This window comes from Suncus etruscus, chromosome 12, assembly GCF_024139225.1.
Source record: "Suncus etruscus isolate mSunEtr1 chromosome 12, mSunEtr1.pri.cur, whole genome shotgun sequence".
Lineage (NCBI taxonomy): Eukaryota > Metazoa > Chordata > Mammalia > Eulipotyphla > Soricidae > Suncus > Suncus etruscus.
Genome location: NC_064859.1, coordinates 53,412,195 through 53,422,116, shown reverse-complemented (window position 1 = coordinate 53,422,116; position 9,922 = coordinate 53,412,195). Strand labels below are relative to the sequence as shown.

The window sequence follows — 9,922 nt, the reverse complement described above, 5'->3', positions numbered from 1 at the left end:
TGCCTGTCAGTCTATATCTGTCTCTGTTACTGTAGGGATATTTGCTGGGTGGATGGCAGGCTATGTCCAAAAGATGCCACAACGTCCAGGAGGGGTAAATCAGGAAGAAGGAACACAAGAAATTAGCTCTCAGCCCCAGCTCTCCCTCTGAGACCTGAAAAGGCATTTCTGGCCTAGACTTCTGAGAAACTCCTAGAATTTTCTTCCTTTTTTTTTTTCTTTTTCAATGGAAGGGAGGGAGGGAGGGAGGGAAAAAAGGAAGGAGGGAGGGAGGGAAAAAAGGAAGGAAGGAAGGAAGGAAGGAAGGAAGGAAGGAAGGAAGGAAGGAAGGAAGGAAGGAAGGAAGGAAGGAAGGAAGGAAGGAAGGAAGGAAGGAGGGAGGGAGGGAGGGAAAAAAGGAAGAAAGGAAGGAAGGAAGGAAGGAAGGAAGGAAGGAAGGAAGGAAGGAGGGAGGGAGGGAAAAAGGAAGGAAGGAAGGAAGGAAGGAAAGGAAGGAAGGAAAGGAAGGAAGGAAAGGAAGGAAGGAAGGAAGGAAAGGAAGGAAGGAAAGGAAGGAAGGAAAGGAAGGAAGGAAAGGAAGGAAGGAAAGGAAGGAAGGAAAGGAAGGAAGGAAAGGAAGGAAGGAAAGGAAGGAAGGAAAGGAAGGAAGGAAGAAGGAAGGAAGGAAGAAGGAAGGAAGGAAGGGAAGGAGGGAGGGAGGGAAGGAGGGAGGGAGGGAGGGAGGAAGGGAGGGAGGGAGGGAGAGGAGGAGGAGGAGGAGGAGGAGGAGGAGGAGGAGGAGGAAAGGAGAGAGGGAGGAAGGAGGGAGGTAGGTAGAATTTTCTGTGCTAATTTGCCCTGTGGAAAAATTTCTGGGACTCAACTTTCAAATATCCCCCACAAGGAGCATTTCTGTAGGACATAACATTTGACTTTTGTAGTCAATGGGACAGGCTATTTATGTGGAACTGCTGGTTTGCTGTGCTTTACCTGAGAGGTACGTCAGGGAGCTGTGAGAGGGGTGTTGGGCAGCACTTGGTGACTGGGCAAAAGGGTGGAAGCAAAAGGCCTTTACTCTGCCATTTCCTTCATAGTATTGCCATAGTTTTTGACAGCTACCCAAAGGGAGTTTGATCTTCTCTCTGACACATGTTTGAAGAGTTGTTTAGGAAGAAGGAGACATGATGGAGTGAGTGGAGTCTCAGGTGTGCTTGAGTTAGAATTGGGCCACACTACCTTGTCATTCAATAATATACACAGTTATCAGCCTCTGGGTGTTAGTTAACTTCTGAAGTAGAGGGTCTCTGGGATTGAATGATAATGTGTATCCTCCTAGGCTGTTCAATCCTTCAGCACTGTCCCTGAAGAAGGCAGAACAGACTGGCAAGCTGAAAGCACACGGGCATTTATGGTCATGAGTCTGGAACTGGAAGTCTCTTGTGCCCTGGGCACCTGCAGGCCAGGTGGGGAGACAACATATCTGCTGCTGCCTAGATTCCCATGGGAACCCCTAGCATTTCCCTTTCATTTAGACATGGGATCCCCATGTGGTAGTGTGGTGCTGATATCTAATTGGGCTCTGACCCTGAGCGTGTGGTGAAGACAAGACTTTGATGGACTTTGCTGGATCCACAGGTCAGAGTTCTGTAGGCTGGGAGGGTGTGCGTGCTAGGTGTGGTTGGCAGTGTGCTTGTCTTGTGGCTCCCATACATGTGTTTACCCCAGCCCCTCAGTTTGTATCTCTGGAGTCTATGTTCCCTGGCCTGAGGCCTCATCCACTCATGTAGCCTGTGCCCACTTCTGGAACTTGAGGGACCTATGCCTCAGGAGCAGACACCCCAACTGCTCAGAGGTGCTTTGCAATGATAGTGAAACAGTTGAGAGAGTGAGCACATTGTCATTGGTGCAGTGCACAGATAAGAATTATGGGTTCAGGGGCCAGAGAGATAGCACAGTGGTAAGGCATTTGCCTTGCATGTAAAAGGATGGTGGTTTGAATTCCGACATCCCATGTAGTCCCCCGAGCCTGCCAGGGGCGATTTCTGAGCATAGAGCCAGGAGTAGCCCCTGAGCGCTGCCAGGTGTGACCCAAAAACCAAAAAAAAAAGAAAAAAAAAAGAATTATTGGTCCCCTACTGAAGAGACAAGTGTCTGGGAATAGAGGGGTCCCTATCTACATTTCTCTCTTATACATTGACTAGACTGCAAAACAAACCTACAGAGGGTGGAGAAGGAATGATGGGAGCAGAGGAACTGGTTTTCTGGGCTAGGTTTCCACTACCAGGGCCTATTACACTAATTCACACCAAAATTCAGCCTACACATACAGATACACATACACACACAGAGACCCCTCCTGTTGTCCTGTGGTCAATTCTAGTGATCAGGGAATTATTTTGTATCTATTACATCTCTTAACAAGAAGAGCCATAGTCTCTTGGACAGTTTTAATTTGCAGACTTATCATTAGTTTAAAATTTACTATGTGCTATATTCTGGAAAAATATAAGAAGTTCACTTTGAAGCACTATACAGAGAAATAAACCAGTAGGGATTAGATTAAAGAGAACTGCAGTACATTCTGAAATGAAGTCTAGAACCCTTCCATTACCCCAGGACCTGTGGCTGTGCCCCTAGAGCACAATGTCTCCAGATGTTATTACATAGAGCTGAGCACACATGGAGGGGAAGATCAGAGGCTTTAGGAAAGAGGCTAAAACCAAAGTCCAGATAGAGGAAGAAGAGGAGAGAGAGGAAGGCAGGGTAGGGGGAGCTCCAGAGACAGAAACAGAAACACTGGGATTCACTGGGTACCCCTATATGCTTCATAGCACACAGTTCCAGGGTCTCAGACTTCTCTGCCAGCTCCTCAGGGGCAATGTCCAAATTCCTAGATTAAAAACAGTCCCCCCATTCAAGCATCCCAAGCAGCACCGCCTTTTCTCTTTCTACTTTCACATCTCTGTTAATCAGATAGGTTTTTATTTTAACACATTTGGCTTTCATGGTCAATACCTGCCTGTTATATGCCAATTCAACATTTCTAAAAGGAGGCTGATTTGGATAATGGAGAAGTCTATAACTGGCTAGGGGAAAGTCCCTGAATATAACAATCTTAGAGGCTGATGGAAAGAAAGAAAAAGGTTTGGTAAATAAGGGTAGTTGGGGATTTGAGAGAGATTTGGTACTTTTCCAGGTATAGACATACACAGGAATGTCAAAGTCTAGATGTATAACACACGGAGAGAGACATCTGCACACACAGACATCTATACACATACATGTTCACTCATACCTGAGAGAACATGTTCTTGGCCATGGAGCTTTGCACTTGATTGACATCCACAAATGTTTGTTGAATTGGAGCAAACCTCTGCTGTTCCCATTCTGTTTTTATTTTTATCATTGACCATTGCTCTCAGGAGTTAATGTTTGAACCTGGCCATAAAGGAATTGACTGTTACTGACCTATGGCCAAATTGGAAGTGGAAGGAACCCCCTATAAATCAGCTCACTCTGGGCAGTGGGGTCAGAGCTGCAGACTAGCTGTGGAAAGAGCCTGATCACCACCATGAACTTCTCCGGAAAATACCAACTGCAGAGCCAAGAAAACTTTGAGGCCTTCATGAAGGCTATTGGTGAGTCCTAGGCTAGATGCCAAGGTTTGAATGTCATGGTACTAGGGGTCTGGGAGCATTGTGGCTAGTTGGTGTCTTTGTGTTAGATTTAAGGACAAGACAAGCTTTATTCAGGTGAGAGCTGAATAAATTTCAGTTTTACAATCACTTGTTTGCACTCTACTCATGGCCATGCCACAGGCAAATGGAAAGAGCTATGATTTAAGGTTAGACCTGGGTGACTCCAGGGAGAACCAGGGAAATAAATCTTAGTTTCAAAGTGGCAATTGTTAAAGAAGACAGAAGTGCAACAAGTTTCTCCAATGTGCAAACATTGGGTGCAGGCACCATGCTAAATTCTTGATATAAATTCTCACCCCAAACTTCCTCATTGGAGGCTGTCATCTTATCTTCACATTTGCAGTTGCATGAGTGAGGCCTGGAAAGGGCAAGTCACACTATGAACTGGAGTGAAGCAGGAAGAGCTGAGCTGGGCTGGGCTTCAGCCTCACCCTGATTCTCCTACAGAAGTACCGAATGATACACCCTAAACTAGAGAGGGATCCTGGGATCAAGAGAAGGGGGAACAGAGAGAGAGAGAGAGAGAGAGAGAGAGAGAGAGAGAGAGAGAGAGAGAGAGAGAGAGAGAGAGAGAGAGAGAGAGAGAGAGAGAGAGGACCTCACTTGAGGAAGCAAGAGAAGATCTTTATGGACAAGAGTTCAGGTTTTCTGTGGGATGAATCACACCACCCAAGTCTCACCTCTCCATACAGCTCACCAATGCAGCAGGACTTTCCACTCCCACTGGCTCAGTCCATGGCTCTGTGATCCTTAGTTCACAGAATAATGGTGCCACATGCCAACAATGTAAAGCTCTGTCCATGATAGAACGCCTGATACATCTTCCTCAGGAGCTTCAGACACAGGCTGAAGGAGGGGGAATGAACATGAGGGTGTCACCTCGGGGTTGCGTGTAGTATTGGCCTCATTACTAATCAGCTTCACTGGGACTGTCAGGAGTGCCCAGCTTCTAGGTCAGATTTCACATAGCAGAAGCAATTCTTGCATGTGAGGGCAAAATTTCTGGAGTCAAAGGGGGCGAGTGGAAGGAGGGCCACCAGCAGGAAACAGGAAAGGTCGATTTGGCCAAGGAAGCATCATTCCTGTGAGATTACTGGCCAGAGAACAAGTGGACCAGGTCAGGGCTCTATAGTCAGGCTTTGAAAGTCAAAGTCCAGGGGCCGGGGCGGTGGCGCTGGAGGTAAGGTGCCTGCCTTGCCTGCGCTAGCCTAGGACGGACCGCGGTTCGATCCCCCGGCGTCCCATATGGTCCCCCAAGAAGCCAGGAGCAACTTCTGAGCGCATAGCCAGGAGTAACCCCTGAGCGTCACAGGGTGTGGCCCAAAAACCAAAAAAAAAAAAAAAAAGAAAGTCAAAGTCCAGGACACCTCAGTATTAGTGCCTGAGCAGTAGGAGAGATGGCAAAAGGAGCCCAGCAACTTCCTACCAGGCACTGCCACTCTTGGTTGTATACCCTTGATGTCATCTCTGCTATCTCTCATGCTCTGTGCTTTCCTCCAGGTTTGCCTGACGAACTTATCCAAAAAGGGAAAGACATCAAGGGGGTGACAGAAGTGGTGCAGAATGGTGACCACTTCAAAGTTGTAGTCACCACTGGTGCCAAAGTGATCACTAATGAGTTCACCTTGGGAGTGGAGTCTGAGCTGGAGACCATGACTGGAGAGAAGGTCAAGGTAGGAATGCATCTCCACTAATCACTGTACTTCTAGAACTTTCTCCAGAGTCCAACCCCAGGCCTTCACCTTCACCCTTTTTTGATGAGGGCAGAAAGACAAAGACAGATCATAGAGATGCTCTCGGGGAAGTTTCTCCCATCATCCTGAGTCTATGGGATGGAGTGCCCAGGCTGAGGAATTTGAGTTCATTGTGTGGAGGATTGGGGAAAACTGGGCACAGAAGAGGAATCTAAGTGTAATTGCTTCCAGTATCCTTACTTTCATAGTTGTCTAAGCAGGACCCGACTGTAAGTTAGGGAGGGATCAGCACTTTTAACAGAGCCCCAACATACTTGAATTCAAGTATACTGACCTTTTGAACTTAGATCTGTGGATCACAGAAGTTTCCTAGAGGAGGTATTGGCCACACCCCAAGTCCCAGACTTTCATTAGGCCCTCAGAGAAATCATCAGGGAACTCTGTAAATGGGCAAAATGCCCCTTCAGATGAAGGAAGAAGGCAGGGGAACACCAGAACTCTGGGCTGTGGATGATGCTAAGAGACCTGGTGGGTTGGGATAGTGATCATCAAGGAGGAGATGACACCAGTAGGAATCCCTCTCCCCCTGCAAGATGCCCACACTCCCACCAGAAACCCCTGGGACAGCCCCAAACCCTGAGTAAGGACCAGCCAGCAGCTCCTCCTCTTCTTACTCTTTATTTCATATCTCCCGATCCAATGCCACACTCAGAAAGTTTGAGATATATTTAGGAGAGAAATTCTCTAATGTTCCCTGACAAGGGTGACAGCCCTGGGATTTACCAACTGTTCACTTTGGAGGAGTTTTATTTTGTTTGTTTGTTTGTTTTTGTTTTAACAGGGACTAGTAAATCTCCTTCTTGTTGGGTATAGTCCTAGTAACAAAAGATTTGAGAAAACCAAGATTTAAAAAAGGGGCCAGAGGGCCAGGAGAGATAGCACAGTGGTGTTTGCCTTGCAAGCAGCCGATCCAGGACCTAAGGTGGTTGGTTCGAATCCCGGTGTCCCATATGGTCCCCCGTGCCTGCCAGGAGCTATTTCTGAGCAGACAGCCAGGAGTAACCCCTGAGCACCGCCGGGTGTGGCCCAAAAACCAAAAAAAAGGGGGGGGGCAGAGCGATAGCATGGAGGTAGAGTGTTTGCCTTGCATGCAGAAGGACAGTAGTTTGAATCCCAGCATTCTATATGGTCCCCCCGAGTCTGCCAGGAGTGATTTCTGAGCATAGAGCCAGGAGGAACCCCTGAGCGTGGCTGGGTGTGACCCCCCAAAAAAACAAAAAAACAAACAAACAAAAAAGAAGCAGTGCATACCCCAGTAATCCATGTATTCTTCCAGCTGACCAGTGTTCTGAATGCACCTAACACCTCCCTCAGCAATTCAAAGAATTGAGAGTTTATCATTTGGGTGCGCTGTGCTCACTTCCAAATCACATAAATTCAAAGTCTGATGAAGAATCTCTGACTTCTTTTGTTTGTTTTTGGAACACACCAGAGATTCTTAAGGGTTAGTTCCGGCTCTGAACTTGAGAATTACTCCTGGCGATACATAGGGGACCATATGGGATGTTGGGGATTGAAACCGGGTTGACCCCATGCATGACAAATATCCTACCTACTGGTACTGTCACTTTGGCCCCATTTGACATTTTCTTTAGCTTTTAAATATGCCCACTTCTTTTCTTTTTCTTTCATTTTTGGTTTTTGCACTACATACTATAGTGCTCAGAGATTAATCCTGGTCTTGTGCTCAGGGTGCCAGCAATTGTATCCACTCAGTTGCTTGCAAAACAAGTGCCTTACCATCTAGTACTATCCCTCTAGTCTACTCCACTTTTAGAACCAGAGTATTGGGTATATCTAATACAAATATGAGCAGGGAAATTACTGTCAACAGGTATCCAAACAGGGGGTCATCTCCTTGGCACTGTCTTCTCCCTTCTCAGCCTCCCTCATCAATTATATCCTCTATCCCTATAGGCTGTAGTTCAAAAGGAAGGTGAGAATAAGCTGGTGACATCTTTCAAAGGCATCAAGTCTGTGACTGAACTCAATGGTGACACCGCCACCCATGTAAGTGAATGCTCTGAGCTGTGGTCCATATGCAGCAGGGGTGAAGGAAGGGGAATAGCCCTCTGAAAACCCTCCTATCTCAGTCTCTGCCTCCCCAGCATGGACAGGGGATCTGTGCACAGTATCTCTCATTTTCCTTCAATCCCCAATTCCCTAAGAGGAAAACTTATGGCAACAAATTTACTGTAACCTGGCAGACCTGGGGTTCCCTGGAAGTGGGTCTATAAAACATGTTTCATGAGGTGCTATTAGAGTGGAAAACTTGTTATTTTATACAAAAAATGTGTGGAATGGCCTTGCACACTACTACAAATATGGTACTACCAGCTCATCTCATTGCAACTGACCAATGCTATATGCCCTGAACCACTGTTATATATAGTGTCTTAGTGTCTAAGAAATAAACACTCTTTTCTGGTTCACAAAATGCCCCAGAGCACAGGCAGGGGACACTCCTGCTGCTTCCCACCTCTCCTTGGAAGAGAGCATTTATCTACTTTCTCCTATTTTCTGGCCAGGATTGATGGCCTCCCACCTGCTACTCTCCCGGCAATCAAAAGCTGGGACGAAAGCGGAGTCAGTAGGAGGGGATCTGGGCCCTACTAGCCTTGCTTCTCTCTGCTGGGGTGTGGCCCTAAGAGCTGCCCACAGGCCAAGGGTAGCAATCAAGTATTATATTCCTGGAGTCTCAGCGGCTCAGAGAAGTTCACATTGTACCACATTTAATGGACACTTTGGCCCTTAGTTTTTCTCTCTCATAGCTTCTTATACTTTTTTGTTACTAATGTCATTGTAGTCATAGCTCTTTTTTCTGCTTAGCTCTAACCAGTGAACCCCAGAGGCACGAACCCAGTGTGATCCAGATTACCTTTGCCATTTTGGCTTTTACTTGGAGAATCAGATTTACTGCAACTTTATGGCACATTTAGTCTGGCCCCTCCCTCCAGTGGAATCATGATGGGTGTCTGAATGCTTTGTCCAGATGAGCTAAATTGTGCAGATGCTTCTCCTACCTTAAATTCTCCTAGTCCGTGTGGTTCATCACCCTAAGAAAGTGTCTTTAGAGGGACAGAAAGAAGAGCACTGTCCAAAATGTTTGGTCTGTTTAAGTGAAATTTCCTTTGTTTAGTAAGAGAATCAGCTATGAACAATATGAGCTCCTCCTCCTGCACCTTCACAGAAGAGGAGAGAGGAACCCATAGGGTAGCAGAAGATGATCCTGTGACCAGATAATGCTGGCTAGTGTCCAGTTTCCCAAAATTAGGGACACAGGATGTGAATTTCAAAAGCAGGTTGACCTATCCTAGGCCATTCAGCCAATGAGCTTTCAACCAGAGCTCACTCCATTCATTCATTCCTCTGCTTCAGAAGCTAAGGATTTTATCCTAACTCTGTGCAAGCACTTCATGATGCAAAGTGATCACCCTACTCATTATAATATTGCTTCATTATGTTTAGCATAATTTTTAAGATAAGGCATCAACCCATCTCCACATCTTACAGAAACAGAAATGTTCAATTTGCTTCATAATATAACATAAGTGGGGCTGTTTGTGCAGGTCAGTTATTTTTTATGATTTAACAATAATTTTATGATTATTTTTTCTGATTTTTTCCCTTTTAGACCATGACACTAGGAAACATTGTCTTCAAGAGGATCAGCAAGAGAATCTAGACAAGTCTGCATTTCCTATTCTTTTACTATGTAAAATTAATGTAATAAAGTGAACTTTGTTTTATTTTTTATTAGTTGCTTTATTTAAGCACCGTGGTTACAGAATTGTTTATTGTTGGGTCTCAGTCCTTCACCAGTGCACCCTTCCTGCCACTGATGTCACCCCCCTTTTGCCACCCTCACCCCCGCCTATCTCTAGGATAGAAAATTTGCTTCTCTCTCTCTCTCCCTCCCACCTTCTCTCTATCTGTCTCTATCTGTCTTTCTCTTTCTCTTTCTCTCTCTCCCCCTCCCTCCTTCTCTCTGTCTCTCTCTCTGTCTCTCTCTGTCTCTCTCTGTCTCTCTCTGTCTCTCTGTCTCTCTGTCTCTGTCTCTGTCTGTCTGTCTGTCTGTCTGTCTGTCTCTCTCTCTCTCTCTCTCTCTCTCTCTCTCCCTCCCTCTCTCCCTTCTCTTTTCTCTAATGAGCTGCGCAGGTGGCAAAGGCCCAAAGCACTACATTTCGGTGTCCCTGGGTGAATACCTCACCCCATCCTGCAGCCTGTCCTCCGGTTCTTGCAGCCTTGCAGTTTTGCAGCCTTTGTGGCTTTGTAGCCAGTGCTGGCCTTTGCAGCTGGTGCCAGGCTTTTGCAATCCCACAGGTCTTTTGTTTATTTATTTTGAGTCTTTCCTCATCTTCTGCTATTTATTGTCTGGAGGTTTTCTGTATCTTATCTTGGAGCTCACTGATTTTTTTTCCTTGGTTACTATTACTCTGCTGCTCAGGCCTTCCAGTAAGTTTTTTATTCAACCTACTAACTTCTTTAGGT

The 9,922-nt window shown here is 46.1% G+C and overlaps 1 protein-coding gene across 1 annotated transcript; it reads left to right on the top strand.

Annotated features, from left to right (window-relative positions):
* The first annotated feature begins 3,450 nt into the window (after positions 1-3,450).
* Positions 3,451-9,185, top strand: FABP1 (fatty acid binding protein 1). The gene is made up of 4 exons (XM_049784964.1): positions 3,451-3,617; positions 5,178-5,350; positions 7,349-7,441; positions 9,066-9,185. The coding sequence occupies exons 1-4, from the start codon at positions 3,551-3,553 to the stop codon at positions 9,114-9,116; spliced, it is 384 nt and encodes a 127-aa protein (XP_049640921.1). The 5' UTR covers positions 3,451-3,550; the 3' UTR covers positions 9,117-9,185.
* Positions 9,186-9,922: the final 737 nt, after the last annotated feature.